Raw genomic sequence first — 20,485 nt, forward strand, 5'->3', positions numbered from 1 at the left:
TTTAAATTAAAATGTCCTTAATAAGATTGGTTTGATTTTACATTACCATTATATTTGTACTTAAATGCAAAATATTTTATTTAGGAACACATCCTTTTCTACCGGACAGCAAAGGAAATTTTATGAAATGAAAACAGGAAAGAAAAATACATCTTTTTTCTTGTCTATAATAATAAACGCCATCAGAAACTTCAGAGACACAAGCAGACACATGGTAGTCAGATGTGTGTGTTACATGTTTATCAGGAAAACAGGGCCAAGTATTTCTCTGCCCAGATATAGCAGAGACCTCTGCTGATGTCTAGATCTGATCCAGCTGTCCCAGGCTCCCGTGATTGTTGATGGAYGAAAAAGGCCCTTGTAGTGCATAACATAGCTTGTGCTAAAGCAGAAATCTTTAATAAGTCAAAGGAACCACAATACTAAGAAGTGTCCATTACTCTCTGTTTTCTGGGAAAGAGCAAGGAGGAAAACAGGGTTAATAGCTTTGTTGTACACATTTACAATTAGCTTGGATAAATGATATCACGGATTTTTGGAAGAACATAACATTGACTAGCCTTTTCCAATATTATAGATGAACTCAGTCCCTGTTGCATTCTAGGATTCTTTATGTGGACTTCAAACAAGTCAGGACTGATACTATTAGCTGCAATTATCCAGTGGCCTTTAGGGGAAGAAAGATGTAACATGAGTGCTGAATAAATGAGACATCTGCATATATTTAAAAGAAATGAGCTGGGTTCATTTTCTGAAGATATCCATCTAGTGCCATTTAAGCAATCTACATGGTCTCCAGTGGCTTGTTTAGAAGGTTTCAGGTCTTTCAAACCTGTAGTGTCACTGCATGCCAGCTCTGTACTGTGATGCCTCCAGTGTCCTAGGTTATCTAAAATGGCACAAGGTGCTCTGTTTRGTCAATTGAATCTCAACCAACGATTACTGAGAAAAAGGCACATAAGTAATACTAAAGAAGCACAATGTTTATAAGGAATAATATAAGTTAATAAATAACTTTGTTCTCCTGTGGCAATAAGCCCATAGGCTAATGGTGTTCTGCATCATCAGTCCCTGAAGGAAGTCATGGAAGCAAAATGGTTGGGTGTGGGAAAAGATGTTATGCTTATACATCGAGATACCGTGTTATTTACGGATGAGAGTCAATCATGATTCAGGCAGCTCATTCTCACCTCATGTTGATCAACTCTCCTTAACACTTAGGATTATATTCCATAATCAGTCTTATGCTGCAGTGAGATGTTGAAATAACAAATGGAATGGCTTAAAATACATTCTGGTTTGCTGGAAACAAATGTTTAGGATGGCTCTACCACAAAACTTAGCTCAAATTCTGCACATGCTGCATACGTTACAGAAGAACTATTTTAGAAATGCTTGGTTAAAGACAGGAAAAGTAAGTGCTGTAGATTTTAAATGGAAGTGCTCAGTAACATCTACTGCTGATGGTTCTAGTAAATGCTTTGAAGGTGGCTAACTGAAAATGATACAATATTCAATGCAAAGAAGCCAAGAAACATACTATTCTCCTTCCAAYCACTGTGTATTCTTTATTAAGCAGAATATTAAATTAAATGTGAATATCATTTATCTCCTAAAATTCAAATYTTCTGAGCAAAAGTCAGGCAGAGTGCAATCAATCTTCTGTCCGGCTTTTATCTGCTTGTTAATGCAGTATCTATTACGAACTGCATATAGTAGGAAAAAAATGATGGGATACTCATCTGCCTTCAGAGTAAAGCATCCAAAATCGATTTGAAGATAATGACCTTAATTCAGTAAAGTGTTTCATCTTTAAGCATTCATATAGCCAATGTATCACATGCTTAAAGTTAGTCATGTAWATGAATCTTGCTAAATTCAGCATAAATTATGTTTCCATATCAAAAAACTGCAAAAACCCATAAAAAAGACTAAACGAAAAATACAGAGAAGAAATAACAATGAAAGCTTTGGTTCACAAGCAATGCTTSCTCAGATGTAATACAAACCACATAGGATTTGTTTCATTTTTTCTCAATCRCTTTATTATTTATTGCTCAGTATCAAAAGGAATCAAACTGACATTGATTAAAGGCCATTGTGAGTTGTAGGTAATATTCATATTATTCTTTGAATAGTATGATGCACATTGTAGGGATAAATTGAAATCATAGAGGACTGAAATAGGAGGGAATCACAGTATGATGCAATCATGTAAACAGTAGCACATATGTATATATTAATACACATTTTCTTTGCCCACAGGAAAGGCCTGATAGGCCTGATCAAAATTAGAAAATATTTTAGTTTTAACAAATGCTTGAGATTTTTCTTTGAACTGGTGAATATATATAAAAAATCTTATAAAGCAGGGTGGATTAAMATGCCTCTGCTGCTTTTTCTCTTGATCTTTAAGGCTTATCAGAATCCTCTGTCCTCCCACTGAGTTTACTAGCTACTTAGGAAAATGAGCTGAGCAGAAGTTCATTGTTTTCATGGGGAAAAAAAAARCCATTTGTAAATTGCTCATATTCCCATAGATGAAGATATGAAATCAGATGCTTTGGATCGGCCAGGAGGACGTTAATGATTGATACAGACCACTTTCACTATGAAGGACCAGGTTTCAGCAGTTGACACCCCTGCAACTTCCTCCTCTGCAATTAAACGATAATAAGAGCTGCAAAATGCATCTCTGAGAGCTCACAAACTGATCTGTCATGTCAGCCTCTGACCATGTAGAGAGTTGCACTAGCTTGCTTAAGGCTTTGCACAAGATCTGCTATTCTAATAGGGCAACCCACCTATCGACCTGGGCTTTGCAACACAGATTCAAACTACCTCACTGTATGGATGTAAAAGTATAAGCAGTAAGCGTAAGCCAGATCCAGTAGTGTTAAAGACTGGGATTTGGTCTCAAGCTGGTCAAATAAGGCATGAATTCAGCAAGGAGTTTTGGGATAGGACTTAAACTCCATGTCATAATACATGATAAGCTACTTAAGCATATTTGATCCAATTACATCCAATTAAATACTTGGCAGTTAGGTTCCTTATCTTTAAACATCATAAGATCCCAGACCTACAACAGGATTGGTGCTGGCTGACCTGTGTACATCGGCCAGGCTCCACAGATCCCATGGGCTGCTCTGCAGGTACCAAAAAGTTTGTGTACCCCAAATATATTTGAAGGTGGATGGCTGCATGTGATGGACCATCGACAAGACAGACCTCCCTGTGCAGTCTCAGTGGGACAGAGAGGACTGAGGGAAGGCTCACAGCAGTACAAGCCAAGGAGGACCTCACATCAATGTATTTACTGCAGAATCTGCGAAACTCCTGCTTAGCAAATGAAGAAAAAGACTTTGGTGTGTCAATACAATATTAAGATACCCAGTGCCTTTCAGTCGCAAATTCTGGATTTCGATAGTTACCGACTTCACTTCTATGAATAGTCTGTCCTTTCCTAGTGCTTCCAGTCTGGGGAGAGGAGGGGTGTTAACCATGTGTTTTTTTATAAATAGGATCAATATATAAAATCTTTTAAGTGCAATAAACACAGAAAAATAGAAAATGTTTCAAGCCGGTGGCTCTCACAAACTACTTCTCCCATTTCCTCCGTCATCAGATAAAGGAGCAGGGAACACAGAGGGACGTGTCCAAGCGGGCTTCTGCGTAGGAAGATGGCTATTTCTGTGAGCAGCCATCACACCCAACATACGTGGAGACCTTTTGTTCGCATACAGAGAAAACAAAGGACACAGACGTTCGCTGCTCTTCCGAACGGCAAGGTGATGCAGAGAGAGAAAGCTGCCGACTGCCAGGGCACAGTGCACGCTGCAGACCGACGTTAACACGGCGTCTCCAAACTGCTGTGTTATGAGACTAAACACCAGGATAAAACGCTTCGGCTGATCGGCTGATACTGGGGACAAAACCGTAGGACCACAGCTGCACTTTGCTACAAGCATTGGACTGTAGTACAAAGACAGTTTAAACAGTATTTCCCTCCCCTCCCGAATACCCCCTCCCCAAAACACTTCAAACAAGAAAGCAGTCCAATAGTTTTCTAAGACATGAGAACAGGATGTGAGTTTAGTCCTTCAGAACAACTGTCTGTCTCCATCAGGGTCGTAATAGCTGTCTTGCACCAGAAATCAGTCCAGACTTTTTTTTTTCCTTCTCTTACCCTACTCCTATTACTTTCCAAGGGCCTCTCCTTTCCCCAGTGGTTTCTGACTATATTTTCTTTCAATCAATCCACTTTTTGTGTTTCTTAGCGTTGCTGTTACAGTCTAAATGTCTTTTTTTTCTTCTTGTAGTTGCAGTTTTCTTGCTATTCCCTGGACATCTGCAAGACAGCCCATCTGGGTTGACACAGTGTGAGATGAGGCAGACAGGCATTGCCAACAAAGGGCTCCTACTGCAGCAAGCGGGCTGTTGAAATCAGATGTTTTCTAAGACGTCTATGGGGACAAAGCCTTTCTTCTTCCCGCTGTATACTTTGATGAAGCCGTCGTGTTCCTTTTCCGAAGTCACGCAGATCTGAAGGCAAGGAAGGTATGACAATAATAAACTCTTTGCCATGCTATTCCAGGCTATTTAGCAGCTGGGCCAGACTTCCTGCTAGTTACTCCCATAAGCAGAACAATCCTTTCCCTGCTTTGCTAAGAAACTTCAGCTCATATATTTAGCAACAAACCTTCTTCCCACCTCCCAAAGCGCTGCATATGCATGAGATGCATTAAAACTRGTAAAAACTTTGTTGTGGATCAAAGATTTTGAAACCTGAATTATGACTTTGACCTACGGCAATTACCATAGTTTAAGGTGGATGTTGTTGTCTATATTTGAGGGAGAAGTGGGTAATTCAGACCATGAGCTATCTGACTCCCCTGACAGTCGGTGGTGAAAAGTTATTGTCATACCAAGGTGAGTCACTTGTAGCATCTGATCTGAACACAAGCATATTCTCCGCAGTATATGTAAGGAGCCCAGGTACTCATCAGATGGACAGTAGGTTGTCTTATTCACTCGTTCCTCTCACCAACAGATGCTTATGCTGCTCTTGGGTGCCAAGTCTGAATACGCTGAGAGTGTGTTTGCATAGCACCTACTTCAAATGGAGCCAATTATGGCCTGACCATATGGTCTTTACAGTAATACACATACTACATTACAGCAAAGGTTTGCATTTTCTAAAGACCTTTGTTATCTCCACTACCTCCTTTTTAGGGCCCATCCTGAGACACTTTTGGTAATAGCTGAGCACTTGTTGCCTGAATGCCTAGCAGCACAGGTGTTTCATCCTGTGTACTTGAGCACAGAGGCACTCAAAATTAAGAGCTACTTTCAAACATCTGTGCCAAGGAACTATGTATTTCCTCTCAAGTAAGATTAAAAATTAAACAGAAAACTGATGGCCCTATTAAGACTACCTCATTGATTTCTCATGATGCAAATACTAGGTCCTTAATGCCCTCTGTCTGGACTAACACTCAGAGAACTCCATCTGATAGGTATTTGTGGTGTTTAATTTTAGTAATTCAGGACATACAAAATGAAGAGAAATGGCTCTAAAATGTTCCCAACTAAAGTGCATTTTAGCATGACTATTATGGAGTATATGGTGACACCTAAATGCCATATCTGAACTCTGGACCAGTTTGACCTCCTATAGTTACATACATAAAATTTATGTGTGATAACATTATCAGTGGGGAAAGAAATGTCATAAGAAAGAGGTGGGGCTGCAGCATATTTGTTACTACCAATATTTGGAGATGCTCAGGTGCATCTCTATACCTGCAAACAAGGGTTTAAAAAGCAAATGGGTTCCTTAGTTTTCTTACCCAAGTTACCTACTTAATACTAACTGAATTGGATCCCTGGGGTAGAATGACTGAGCACACCAATAATTCTGACATCCAATTAGAAAACATAATCTATTCTTGTTTGGGCTAAAGCACATGAACACAGTGGGAGAGGCATGTAATTTATGCCACTTAGTCAAGGTACTGTTGCAAAAAAGCCAAGCTATTTGTGGAATGAATCCCTAGCACAACAGCTGCTCCCTTTCAGGCCATGTCACTGTCAAAGCAAAAAGAGATGCGTGAAGTACACATACACAGGAAGTTTTTTCTGACTATTGCTAGAGGTTGGTCTGTGGCTCTGAGAAAGACTATGAAACCTTCAGTGATGTGAGAACAGGCCTGCAAAGAAGAACTGGACTAAGGATGACTAAGCATGGCAGAATGTCCAAAAGTAGGAAAAAGCATCTTGGTTGAGAGACCCTGCTCCTTGGTTGATTTGTATATGGGGGAAAAAAAGCCATTACAACTTCTCTGTAAATGGACTTAGCTTTTCCCAAGGCACACCTGGCTCCCTTCTGTGCTCTCTTTCTAACTAAAGTCTGCAAGACCTCTAGATTTTTGCATGAGTAAGGAGAAAAAAAAAAAAAAAACAAACCCAAACCAGCATCTCCAGATGAGGCTCCTCAGCAGGTACACGCTGCTCACTAGCAACACTGCCTCTCATGCTTAACCACAGGCTCTGCTCAACGTGTTGCAAGAACAGTGTTTTTTCCCCAATATCTTGTATAGTCAGTGATATGTTTTGTTGGCAAAATAAAAAGCAGCAACTTCCTGAACACCGTGTTGTGCCTCTTTGCAATGATAAAATATGGTAGATTTGGCCTTTTAGAAGTTTTGAGGGTTCTTCACTGAGTATGAGGGGTACATATATTTTCCACAAGAATTTCTCTCACACTACATACTAATACATGAATTGGAATTCTCCCAAATTCCAGACAAAATGTTCTCACACTAATACACTAGTCCTTGCATGCACTGGCTCCCAGTTGGCAGATTTTTTTTGACTTCCTCCCAAGGAAGAGCCTGTGTCTGGAGGAAGTAAAGAATATGGCCACAGTACACCACACTTTGCTAATCCTATGTCAGTCAGAGGTCCTCTGGGGCTATGGCAGCTGCTGGAGCTTTGTGCAGCCCTGGAGAGACTCCAAATGCTGCAGTTTCAGAAATGAGAGAACATAACATGGTCTTTAGCCACTTTTGTCCTCTTTACCTTTTGCAAGCGCTGCCCTGGAGCTCATTTTGACCCAAGGTTTTCACTCACAAGTTGTAGCTTTGGGATCTTCTTTCTTAGGTGGGTGTAAATCATGGGGAAACCCAGGAATTTAAATAGTGGTATCCAGAGTTTCGGGCTTGGCCTGATGAAGCAGCTGCYGCTGTGGATGAGCCCTGGTGACAGATGGCAAGTGTGATCGTTGTGAAGGTACAAGGGTACTGCAGCTGCCAGCAGGCACTAACTGCTTGCTGCAGTAAATGGGAAGCTGCTTAAAATGACAGCTACTCAGGCTAGCATGCTTTGGGGCAAGGCTGCTGGCCTGCCAAGGTAAACGAGCAGCAACTCCCCGGTGAATTTGGTAGCAACACAAATGGAAGAAGATTTTTTTTCTTCAAAAAACAAAAATAAAAAGGATCCCGTCTGAAGAGATCAGTAATGGCCATGGATTAAGCAACTATATCTCAGGCTGTTTCTGRGTCATCAAGTAGCCCCCAGAAATAACTGAAAATGAGCTGTAATGCTAGAAAGTCATTTACACATTCTTCTGTCTAGTTTTGCTAGAAATTCCCCAACAAAAAACCTAACTGAATCCTGACTGTCCTCTGAAATTATTGACACCTTCTGTTCTCAGGCATTCGCACCTACCAGGCAGCTCTGCGGCAGATGGGGCAGATGAACGATTGAGTGCAGYTAACAGAGGCAGTGAGCAGATGCAGCAGTTTGTGCAGCAGTGTCTGGGCTCCGCTTACAACTTTGAGGGACCTTGTTGGAAGTTGTGGGAGCTTTCTGGGGACCCAAGGATGATTGAGAGCTAGGCAAAGACAGGCAAGGACAACTACAGGARGCCTTAACTCCTCCTGCGAGAAGCTCTAGCTAGGTGTAGCTATCCATAGTGCCACTGTAGCTATTGAATGTGAGATATCATTGAAAGACTGTCAAGGCTTGCCCATGTGTCAGACTACTACCCTCTACTGCTCTTCCATGTGGGCACTAATGACACCAAGSGCAAATTGGAAGCCATCAAACAGGATTTCAGAGTTTTGGGCATGGTGGTTAAGGGTCTGGGAGCCTATGTCATTTTCTCCTCAATCCTGTCAGTGAGGGGGAAGGATAGGAAAAGGAGYAGACAGATTTTCCAAGTTAACAGCTGGCTGCACTGCTGGTGGCAACAGAGTTTTGGTTTCTGTGACCATGGGACCCTGTTTGAAGATAGACAATTGATGGGGAGTRGTGGGATCCACCTCACTAAGCGGGGCACATGTGTCTTTGCCAGCAGGTTGGCCAGTGTGGTAAGGAGGGCTTTAACCTAGGAAAGATGGCGGAAGGGGAGAGTTATAGAGACAGARTAGTCAGCAAAATGTGGCTCAAGTTGGAATACCTCCAGTGGGTACATGCAGCAGGGAACTAYATACAGGACATGACTAAGGAGGATCCTCTTGCACCTTTCTTGTGAAACCTGCATGCTTGATTATCTCTCTGAAATGCCTGTACAAATTCATGCAGTAYGGGGAATAAAGAGAAAGAGTTAGAGAGAGATCTGTGTGTGATCACAGGGCCATGATCTCATTGTAGTTACAGAGACAAGTGAGATAGATAGCTTGCATGACTGGAATGCTGTCATGGATCTGTTGTGGATGGCTATGTGCTTTTTAGGAAAGATAGGCYGGGAAGGTGAGATGGTGGAGTTGCTCCTTATGTGAGAGAGCAACCGGAATGTATTGAGATTTGCCTAGCAGTGGRTGAAGAGCAAGTCAAGAGCTTATGGGTAAGGATTAAAAAGCAAATTAATAGGGGTGACACTGTTGTGGGTATTTACTACAAGCCACCTGATCAGGAAGGAGAAGTCAATGAAGCCTTCTACAGACAGCTGGAAGTAGCCTCATGATCACAGGCCCTGGTTCTTGTGGGGGACTTCAACCACCCTTATATCTGTTGGTAAGACAACACAGCAAGGCACAAACAGTCCAGGAGGTTCCTGCAGAGCACTGATGATAACTTTTTGGCACAAGTGGTGGAGTAGCCAAAGGTCCTGATGGACTTTGTACTAATAAAGAAAGTTGGACTGGTTGGAAATGTGAAGGTTGGGGGCAGCCCTGGCTGCAGTGACCGTGAGATAGTGGAGTTCAGGATCCTGCATGGAGGAAGCAAGGCAATAAGTAGGATCACAACCCTGGACYTCAGGAGAGCAAACTTTGGCCTCTTCAGGGACTTACTTGGAGAAATCCCATGGGTTAGGGCCCTAGAAAGGAGGTCCAATAGAGCTGATTAATATTTAAGCATCACTTCCTCCAAGCTCAAGATTTGTGCATCCCTATGAGTAAGAAGCCCAGCAAAGGGGGCAGGAGATCTACATGGATAAGCAAGGAGCTCCTGGCAAAACTCCAACAGAAGAAAGTACACAGAATGTGGAAGAGGAGACAGGCCACTTGGGAGTAATATAAGAATGTTGCCAGAGTGTGCAGGGGTGTAACAGGGAAGGCCAAGGCCCATTTGGAATTAAATCTGTCAAGAGATGTCAARGACAACAAGAAGGGCTTCTTCAAATACATGAGTAGCAAGAGAAGGACTAGGAAAAATGTGGGCCTGCTGCTGAGTGGGGTGGGGACGTGGTGACAAAGGATGYAGAGAAGGCAGAGTTACCAAATGCCTTCTCCACTTCAGTCTTTACTGCTAAGACTAGCCCTCAGAAATCCCAGATCTTGGAGACAAGAGAGAAAGTCTGGAGAATGGAAGACTCTCTTGGTCGAGGAGGATTGGGTTAGAGATCATTTAGGCAAACTTGACACCCAYAAATCCATGGGCCCAGACGGGATGCACCCACAGGTACTGAGGGAGCTGGCGGATGTTGTTGCCAGGCCACTCTCCATCATCTTTGAAAGGTCCTGGAGAACTGGAGAGGTGCCTGAGCACTGGTGCCTGAGCCAGTGTCACTCAGGTTTTCAAAAAGGGCAAGAAGGAGGACCCAGGGAACTTCAGGCCAGTCAGCCTCACCTCCATCCCTGGAAAGGTGATGGAAYAGCTCATYYTGGATGTCATCTCCAAGCATATGGGGGAAAAGAAGGTGATCAGGAGTAGCCAGCATGGATTCACCAAGGGGAAATCCTGCTTAACCGATCTGATAGCCTTCTCTGATGGAATGACTGGCTGGGTAGACGAGGGGAGAGCAGTGGACGTTATGTACCTTGACTTCAGCAAGACTTTTGACACTGTCTCCCAYAACATCCTTCTAGATAAGCTCAGGAAGTGTGGGTTAGATGAGTGGACAGTGAGGTGGATTGAGAACTGTCTGAAAGGCAGAGCTCAGAGGGTTGTCGTCAGTGTCATGGAGTCCAGTTGGAGGCCTGTGGCTAGTGGCGTCCCCCAGGGCTCAGTCCTGGGTCCCATCCTGTTCAACTTCTTCATCAGTGACCTGGATGAGGGGATGGAGTGCCTCTTTAGCAAGTTTGCTGATGATACCAAACTGTGAGGAGTGGCTGTCATACCAGAGGGCTGTGCTGCCTGGCCAGAGACCTGGACAGGCTGGAGAGCTGGATAGGGAGGAAACAAGTTGACCATGAGGCAGCAATGTGCTCTTGTGGCCAAGAAGGCCAATGGGATCCTGGGGTGCGTTAGGAAGAGTGTTGCCAGCAGGTTGAGGGAGGTGATCCTGCCCCTCTACTCAGCCCTGGTGAGGCCTCATCTYGAGTACTGTGTCCAGTTCTGGGCTTCCCAGGACAAGAGAGACATGGAGCTMCTGGAGAGAGTCCAGTGTAGGGCTATGAAGATGATCAGAGGACCGGAGCATCTCTGATTTGAGGAAAGGCTGGGAGAGCTGGGCCTGTTTAGCTTGGAGAAGAGAAGACTGAGAGGGCATCTTATCATTGTCTACAAATACCTTAAGGGAAGGTGTAACGAGGATGGGGCCAGACTCTTTGCAGTGGTGCCATGCAACAGGGCAAGAGGCAATGAGCACAAATTGAAACACACGAAGTTCCATCTGAACATGAGGAAAAACTTATTCTTTACTGTGGGTGTGGTAGAGCTCTGAAACAGGTTGCCCAGAGAGGTTGTGGAGTTTCCTTCTCTGGAGATCTTCAAGGCCCACCTGGATGCAACCTTGTCTAACATGCTCTAGGTGACCGTGCTTGAGCTGGGGGGGGGGGGAGGATTGCGGGGGGTTGGATTAGATGATCTCCAGAGGTTCCTGGTTGATCCCTTCCAACCTCAACCATTCTGTGATTCTGTGTAATTAGGAAACGATCCTTTAAGCTACATGCTCGTTAATTCTCTCCTGTTCCTCTAAGTCCTGTACTCTGAATTTGGGMAAAAATGGAAAATTCTTTTTGTCTTGGAGTAACTTTGAACATTCTTTTTTTATTATTATTTAGCTTATTTTTTTGCTGCTGCYTTTTGCTCACTCTTCTCTTCCCTGTATCTTTAAACTTTATGTCAGCCAAAGAGCAGTTCTGACCAAATAGGAATTTGGTTATGAGGACAATGCAGTTTCAAGGGATGTTCTGGAGCCTGCAGACACTGACAGACCAAGGGGTCTGAAAGCTCCAGTCATCTATTTATCTGTAGGAATGACACAGCACAGTGGCACTGTCAGGTTCTACATCTACTTCTGCCACTGCATTACAGTCCTTGCCTCTGTGGGCTTTATGGATGGAAATGATAAGTTGTTCTGCTTTCATGCCCAGTCAATCATAGTGCCTGTGATCATGATGGGTTTTATACCAGCTGTTTCATTAACTTTTGGACTGACAACACCAGYTTTTTTTACACTTGGCCCTCAGGTTTTTAAAACTGACTTACACTAGACTGGATCAATAATGGGTTGCTCTCATGTTCTGGACTCTTCCAAAATTCGTATGCCAGAGCATCTCTGAATGAACAGGGACAGATATCCCCATTCACCAAACCGACATCAATGGAAATCAGAGATAGCTGGAAAAAAAAGTCCCTTTCCTCTTAAGCCTACCTGTGAGGTGCAGCATTTATTGCAGGGGAGCACATGAAGAACTGCAATATCACTTTCTGAGCTGGATTTGTGGTGTAAATAGTTCAGTTTGGATGTGTAAAGCTCTGTGATGCAGCTGGTTTTCAAAGGCAGCTGAGYCATGCTGTTAGAAGTCCAGCTACTTTTGGAATAGTTTAGGATTAAAAATGTGGGGACCTAAATCACAGAGCACCCAGACTAATCTGAAGAAAACCTAAACCTGGTGGAGCAGCTGGGGCTAGTGACCCAGCTGCAATTCTGCCTTGTTGAACTCAGTCTCAGGAGAGGCTGGGCTTGGGTTTAAGCCCATTCCCAGGTTCTTCCAAGGTAGTTGTTTTATTCGGGTGTGTTTGGGAGTTTCAGCATCAGTGGTGTTCAAGTCCAACTTYGGGGGAAGATCAGAGCTGTATCCAGCTGCAAACGTATATGTGCCAAAAAGTTGCTCATCTTCAAATATAGGTGATGAGGTGTTGGGGTAGKAGTGAAGTGCATCCTCTAAGCGCCAGTGCTATGGGACAGCAATGCTTAAAGCTCTGCTTTGAAGGTTGTGATTGTTTCAGTAACAGCAGCCCATTTGCAGTCACTGCAAAAGCCAGTTGGGAGACTCCTTCTGTAGCAGAGCTAGTTTACATTAGTGACATTTGGAAAATACATCCATTGCAAATTGGATCTGTTGCATGGACGTTTGTGTAAAATCAAAGTCTACTTTTGGAAGAAGCAGAGAGCTTGACTGCCAGCCTTGTAACAAAGGTCGTAGTTTGAGATCATTTCTATTGCATAAGATCACTTGTGCATTTTAAAATCAGTTGTGTTATTTAAACACAAAAGGCTCAGCCCTGAAGTGGTTTATATTAATGTGACTGTAGATGTCAGTGRGGTTGGCAGTGAAGGATTATTATTATTTTTTTTAAGAGGTTATTTCCTTTAGATTAAGTAGAATCTGAGGGGAGGAATAAAAACAGATATTCAAACAATAGATTATTATGACTTGCTTAAAAATGAGCACCATAAAAAATATTAAAGGCATGTAAAAAGAGATGCTTTTCCAAACCCTGATGATACTTAGATACACCTTTCCAAAATGGTGCCTTTGGTCACATGAGAATCCTTAGTCAAGCAAAGAAGCATTTGTATAACGTGCAGTAATGAATTCAGGCTGGAGTAGAAGTTACAGGCTGCATAAAACTTTATATATTTGAGTGATGGTGCAGTCATAGTTGGAAATTATGCAGCCAGTACTGTGTGTGAGATGGCTTAAACAAATGGAGGACCAGCATAAATTGGTTGGTTTTGGTTTCCCTGTTAAGAATCTTGCTCTACAGATGTCAGTGGCTGAGTTTGCCTTCTCTCCCACAGATTTCTGATTAAACCTTCTGGTAACCAGTTGCCTTCTGAATTGGCTTTAGGACCCACAAATCTGTCAATGAACCCTAAACTATAAAAATGTTGATACCTCTCAAGTAGAACACTTTTCCCACACCAGGTTTTGTATTTCATAAAGAAATTTTCAAGGGATCCTTTGTGAAGCCAAGCCTGTGCATATTGCATAAGATGCGTGAACAAATTGTGTTGTTTTCCCCCAGTCCTGCTCTCTCTAAGGATCGGTTTTGTATGAGGCAGAAACTCAAAATAGTATTCACAGGGCTTGAAAGTGCGAAGCAAATCCAGATAAAGCCTCACCCACTGTGCTTCAAACTTTAAAAATGTCTCTGCTTGCCTAAAATGGCAAAGTATTAAGATACTTATGTGACTGTACTGATGTCCATATACTACATATATTGCGTAAAAAATATCCATTTTTTTGCCTTTTGCCTTCAAGTGCAGCTGCCCAACCTGAGAACATTCATACAAGGCACAAATGGGAGGGAGTCCTGCGGTATACACCATGGATGATGTCAGGCAGCGTACTCAAAATCTGCACWACGGTTATGGGTTAAATTTTCCTGCTGGCATGTCTTCCTCCCCTTCCTTTTTTAGGAAAAGCTCTGGACTCTGCAGGGTTAGACCTTGCAGATTTCAGCCTATTGAGTTAATTCAGTGAATCAACAATATAAAATAGAGACCATCTGCCCCATGGCAATAACAGGAATTTGTTAGATCAGTTAAYGAGTTAAGATTTTTTTTTCTATTGAGCTTTTTTAGCTAGGTGAGGCCTGGCAGGAACTGGTAGCAATGAATGATCTCCCCTTCTTGCTAACTTGGAGGAAGCCAGTGCCTTGCACATAGTACATACATTGCACTCACATTACTCYGCGCTCTGTGCCCAGACACAGCCGAAATGGCTTCTTACATCCCACAGAAATCCCCAAATGGAATGAAAACGAGGAAAAGTTACCAAATTTTCTGAGGAGCCCTATTCAAATGATTGCTTTTTCTTTTTCTACCCACCCTGTTTCTCAGAGAAAACAGTGGGGAAATTAAGAATGGAAAATAACCCAACAGAAAGAAGAAAAGAAATTTAATTCTGGAAATGTAAAATAATTTTTTAAAATCAAAAACTCCTGGCAGCAGTTGAAATATCTCTCACAACAAGAACTGTTGTTCCATGGCGAAGGCAAAGGTATTTGGCTAAAAACCCAAAATGGAAAACCAGTCACCTTTTTGTGCTGTTCAGGCAGGAGGTGCCGTGGTGGGCACACGGCCAGCAGGCTGGGCTGGGTGTCCTTGTGGTCCTGCCCCCACCGTGCTGCTGCTGCTGCACATCGGCCCATGCCGGCTGCCAGCTCCCGCCATGGGCTATCACAGAGGGGAGCTTGAGCCCTGCCTGGGGGCACAGGGGCCAGTAGATGAGTGGCCACGGCCTCTTTGTGACTGTCCTGCCTAGAAATTACTCAAAGCAGTCCAAAAGTGCCTAGATTGTCCCTATTTTGCAAAGTTGGTGTGATGGTGGAGCGGGACCCGTTGGCTCCACTCCTTTCCTTTCTCCTCTCTGCACTCAGGGGTTTGATCTCAGCACTCTGGTTTATGCTAAACACTAATCTCCTTTCCTTTTTCTGCAGTGTCTCCCAAGTGGTGTGAGAACCCGGCAATATTCCCGCGCAGCCTCGRCGTTTGCGTGGGTCTGAGATCAAAAGGAATATGATCACACAAAAGCGAGGAAGGGCTAACCGAAGAACGTCTTTGGGCCTTCGTTTACCTCCTGCCACGAACAGAGATGGCGAAACGCTCCCGACTGCCAGCTCCACTGGGAGCCTGCTATGAAAGGAGGGCCATAGGGTGTCCTCGTGTTTTGACAGGGCTGCCAGACCTGCCTGCTTGCAGATTGTGGTCTTGCGAGGAACGATACAGGAAAATTAGCCTGTTTGTAGCAGTAACTGCTTTACCTGATGGGATCTGACATGCCCCTGTTAAGATGGGACTCGGACCGTGACCATTCCCTCGTGTTGGCTCATCCAGGTCCCACACTCCAGTTTCCCCAAGCTCTGTGCATGGCTTATACCAGAGCACAAAGGGTGCAAAACCCTCTTGTTCTGCTTTGATAATGTTTTTCCCTCTGTATGCACATATATAAGCAATGAAGGTGCTGGTTAATGGCTGTGGTGAAGAACGTGTTGTGATTTGCATCAGTGAGCAAAATTTTAAGTGCCTTATCTCGTTCTACGAACTTCAGGGCTGCACAATGTATATGAGCACGGTTAAAATATATTCTGGTTGCTCTACTGTTAGGGCTTCCTTAAAGAGCTGGGCATTCCCAAGGATTGTCAGCACACATRTTTTTTTCTATGGCGCAAGGCAGCAGCAAAAGGAAGAGTTAATGATGTCCACCACCATAGTGAAGCGCTACATAAGTTYTCTTTTAAAAAACCTATGGTGCTGAATTCAACGCGAATGCTGCTTTCTGCGCTACCTTACTAAAATCAATGACCTTCCAAGCACTGGAAGGCAAACACATCTTGTTGATGCAAAAGGAAAAGGAATGTGTTATGGGTGAAAATTAGGCTTCGTAAGATTCAGCAGGAAAAAGATGGCTTTCTATTGCATTTAGATGTTAGAGAACCCAGACTACGCTCAGACCTTAGTCAGCCATCATCTGGTGTATATGAGCTTATGCAAAAGCCTGACTATTTTTTAATGCAGATTTTGAGCCATATTCTGCTTTCACTTTATCCCAGTGCAAGGCCCATAGAGATCCTTTAACAGCATCATCAGTCTTGACACATCAAAGTTAAAAAATACATTTAAAATCAGATCAAAAACACTCCCCAAAAATGGTGGCCATGGCTTTCACCTTGTGAAGCCATCTGAATAACAGTAAATAGAAGGAGTTGCTGAAAGTCCACCAGGGTGAATGTACCTTGCAAGGCTACATTGCATATGCTGTACTATAATTCACAGTGGCACTTTAGTTTAAAATAAATTATAGCCTGTAGAGAAAGCATGTAAGTGGCATCACAAGGTGTTAATGATTACAGATACAACTGGTAAATGTGGGTTAAATGTAACATTTATAGAGCTGCTTCGTGCTGTCTTAACTCTGCTTTTGCTGAAGTCAAAGCAATGAGCTTTGGCTGCACTGCAAGTGAGCTGAGGCTGATGCATTCAATAAATTCCTCCTTGAATGATTTTGAAATCTCTAGATTTTACTACTCCCTAAAGATCAGGAGCAAGGACAGAGTGCAAGGGGCACCTAACGGGACCTGGCTCTTACCAGCTGCTGCTGCCAGTCTGGAAGTGGGGCTAGGAAGAAAGAGGATGAAGGAAGAGAGCTTGCTGAGGCCTGATGGCAGGTAGCCAGGAGGAGGGGAAGGCTGGGGAGGCAGGCACACCTCATTTCCCTCAAACTGCAACTTGAATTCTCCATAATTGCTTTTCTATGGGCTGTTTCCCTAATTCTGCCTTCACTTTTCCTTTGTTACAGGTTATGCACAATTGCTGGAGCATCCTCTTGAGTGTGATCTGCAAAGCTTATAGTGGTGTTTAGACGTTTAGGTAAGGCAATATCTGAGGAGACAGCTACTGTCTTTTATTAGATTAACTCTAATTAGAGGGAAGCAAAGCAGACTATTTTTGTCATATGAAGTCTATCTTTAAAACTCTATGTCCGTCAAGCTGTCCCTCTGGAGTCAATAATAGAATGCATAATATGTAAAGTTAAGCTTCTTTATGAATGTCTATGAGACTAAAAATTTGGGCTATGTAAGGGGGGGATTATGTGTTTGCACAAGGCTACCACTGCTCCTGACGGGTTACTAGACATTATCAATATGCAATTAATAAATCTTGAAGAAGAAATAAAATTACGGTGAAGATGAGCTGTGCTCATCTTGCACAGCTTGCTTTCTGGCCACTTCAGTCAGAGTCCTGGATGCTCAAGTCCTGTGGGGATCTGGCATAGTGGAGGCAAGTTCACTTACTTGGTTCTCTTTCAGAGTTATCTGTCCCTGTTCCTTGCATCCAATGAACGTCCTGATACACCTGTAGATCTTTTCATCATGTTGCACTCTTTGGACAAAGTTAGCAGGAAAAAATCCAGTTCTGTCTTCAATTCTGCCCTGTGGAGAAAACACATGGGCAAAAGAATGATGTTAACACTAGTAGCTTAAATACCAGTTCAGTACTGAAAAATAACATTCCTTTTCCTTTGAAAATAAGACAGATGATAGAAAATAAAGATCACATACCTTCCACCAGTCTTCATTGGAGTCTTCCAGAAGAGTGATCATATCCCCTGGCCTGTAATTAATTGAAGAAAAATGGATTAAGATGACTCTTAAGTCTTGTTATGCTACATCACCATCCACATTTACATTCCAATCCTCCCTTAGTCGTTTTATCTGCGCATAGATAGACTCAATGAGGCAACAAGAATTCAAATCATATACAGTAATGTAGAAAGGGACTTTCTGTATATCGACTGAAAACAGCCAAGTGTTGCTCTCAGCTTTCAGTTACGTAGATATAAAAGTTGCTGAAGTTAAGATGTTTGGTTGCAAGCTTTGTCCTTTTGAGTTTAATCGGGTATTGACTCTTAGGCGTCTTGGTATTTCCCAAGTCTTGAATTTTTTCTTTATCTTGGTGCATTGTTTTACTAGTTCTAATTAAAATTCAAACTAGAAATAAAATCTGTGATGCTGAACTGATAAATAATACTTATGAATTTGTCCATGTGTTTTTTTGTCATTGTCTCCTGTTTGGAGAAGGTTGCAAGGCACTGTACCAACATGCGGCTAGCTCAGAGCACGCACTGTCTGTGTAGATGTGCCCACAGTGTGGCCCAGCGGGTTTCCCTTTCAGCGAGTCACACATTCACTGCTACTCACTAATATTTCACATTTTATTCCGACTTCACTGAACCTCTGTCAGTGAAACCAGGTTTCTGATCTTATATTGTATGCTCAATCTTTCATTTTCATTTAGGGCTAGATCCTTACTGTACGACAACAGATCCTGTGAACTGGAATTTTTGCTTCCTGTTTAAGAAGAAACTGTTTAAAATCCAGACCCTATTTGTTACAGGCATAATTCTGTTACTTGAAGACATTTTGTATTGTTGGGACACATCACTTTATCATCCATGTTTTCAAGCTGTGATTGCAGAAGGAAGGCAGCAGGAAAATAATTTTATTTAACTGAAAAAAGCAATTAGTCAGCAGGGATATAATTTTGCTCAGGAATGTCTTTTTGACTTGAACGGGACATATTTACCTTTATAATGTGTGGTGCAGGGTTGTAATTGCTAAGTATCAGCATCCAGCTGACTAGCTCCAAAGTAGAGGTAGGAGAATAATTTGCCTGGGAATGCTAATAGCTAAACATGCTGAGCTGATTTTGTGCAGACAGTTGAGCAGTTGTGTGACCTCCTTCCCCTCATTGGTGGCACTTTATCAAGACTACTATGTAATTGTAATAAATTTGTACTGTAGAAAGTATGTGACAGTCCATTTCCAAATGGATTCATCTAAGAAAGTTCTGTCTACTTGATTCAACATATTTTTGTGGATAAGAGGCATCTCTTTGGTTTTATTAAAATTAATGGTGGAATMCTATTTATCGAGTTTTCCTTGCGTACAATGTGGGACTTATTTTACAGTTGTGGTGGCTGCACAACACATCTACAGTATGTGATGGACTGCAGAGTCTGACTTGGTGGGCCCTGGAAGAGCACACACAGCAGATATGAACCTGYCCAGGATGCAACTGGATGTGGCGGCAGTGAGGACCTCTTTGCTTCAGTTGCCTGGCAGTTATCACTGCTGCTGAAGGGTGGAGTAACAGGCACTTGCTCTTTTCTCTGATACTGTGGGATCTGAACCTGACTTTTCCACCTTGTGATGAGTTTTTGAAACATTTTACATATTGTGCCCTTGACAAAAATTTGCTCACCTGCTTTATGGCTATGTGTCTATGAGAGGTTCTTTGTAACTATGACTTATGATTTATAAAAAATGTCTAGAAAAAATGTCAGAAAGAAAAAAAAAAACACTCACCATAAAACACTCATATATAGCTCTACGATTCTTGGTTTGCATGGGTCAAATCAACTAATAAAAATGTTGGCTTTTTACCTCATTTCCAAGTCTTCATTTTCTTGTGGTACAAATTTGTACAAGGCAACATAGGTGTTCATTTGTAATGTGTTTTTATAAAATGGTCCCTTYAAGAAAAAAGATAAAGAGAAAATATAAATATTTGTCCTGAATGGTGTTAGGAATGAGATCTAATACAGGGTACCATATCTGGAGCTTACTGAAATATGGGAGACCCAGGAATTTGGTTCATTTTGCTACAGACATAGGGACTAGGGCCCAATTTTCCAAGAAATGAGTTGGATCTTGAAATGAATTGCTTGCACACCTTGGAAGACTGTGGCCCAGATACACCATGTGTCTTTACTACTAAGGTAGTAAAGGTCTTCATATCGAAATAAGATTTTTGAACCCCAAGATCAAACTTYGATCTTCCAAAGACATAAAGAAATCTGCTCATGCTTGGTCTTTTGGGAGAGATCTTAAAAATGAATCTGCCTTTTGCTCTCTGTTAATGTCTGCATGGTACAAGCCTCATATTACTCACACAATGTAAAGTTAATTATATAATATGTCTATTACACAGTCATCATTACGGATAAATACAGCTATACAGCTGTATCTGTTCCAAAGAAGAGAGAGGGAAAAATGCACTTTCTTAAACTCAAGGCTGTTTGCACTGTGCCTTCTACAGAGAAGACTGGTTACTCTCTCTCCTCCCCTTCTCCCTAATATTCACTCACACTGGGACCACTGGAAATCTGGAGTTGAAAAGTATCTCCAAGAAACCATAGAAAATTTTCTAAATTATGTCAAATCCATAGTATTTCTGTTACTGCAGCTCTGTTGTAATGATGTGGCCTCCCTGCTGGATCTTTTGTTCTCACGGTTTCAATTTGTAATAAACAGATGAAAAAACATAAAAGTGACCATAAYGGGTCCAGATCAATGGCTC

General features: G+C 42.4%; 1 protein-coding gene across 2 annotated transcripts in view; it reads right to left on the reverse strand.

Annotated features, from left to right (window-relative positions):
- Positions 1–2,039: 2,039 nt before the first annotated feature.
- The window catches only part of STAC (SH3 and cysteine rich domain), a 74,453-nt gene continuing 56,007 nt past the window's right edge, over positions 2,040–20,485 (reverse strand). For both annotated transcript variants that reach the window (XM_085304155.1, XM_085304161.1), the window contains exons 8-11: positions 19,570–19,658; positions 17,686–17,737; positions 17,419–17,556; positions 2,040–4,545 (exon numbers count right to left, since the gene is read on the reverse strand). In XM_085304155.1, coding sequence (XP_085160281.1) covers positions 4,447–4,545; positions 17,419–17,556; positions 17,686–17,737; positions 19,570–19,658 — 378 coding nt within the window. In that variant the 3' untranslated portion in view covers positions 2,040–4,446. The remainder of the gene's footprint in view (positions 4,546–17,418; positions 17,557–17,685; positions 17,738–19,569; positions 19,659–20,485) is intronic.

This window comes from Rhea americana, unplaced genomic scaffold, assembly GCF_003343005.1.
Source record: "Rhea americana isolate MKP2758 unplaced genomic scaffold, rheAme1 scaffold_100, whole genome shotgun sequence".
Taxonomy (NCBI): Eukaryota; Metazoa; Chordata; class Aves; order Rheiformes; family Rheidae; genus Rhea; species Rhea americana.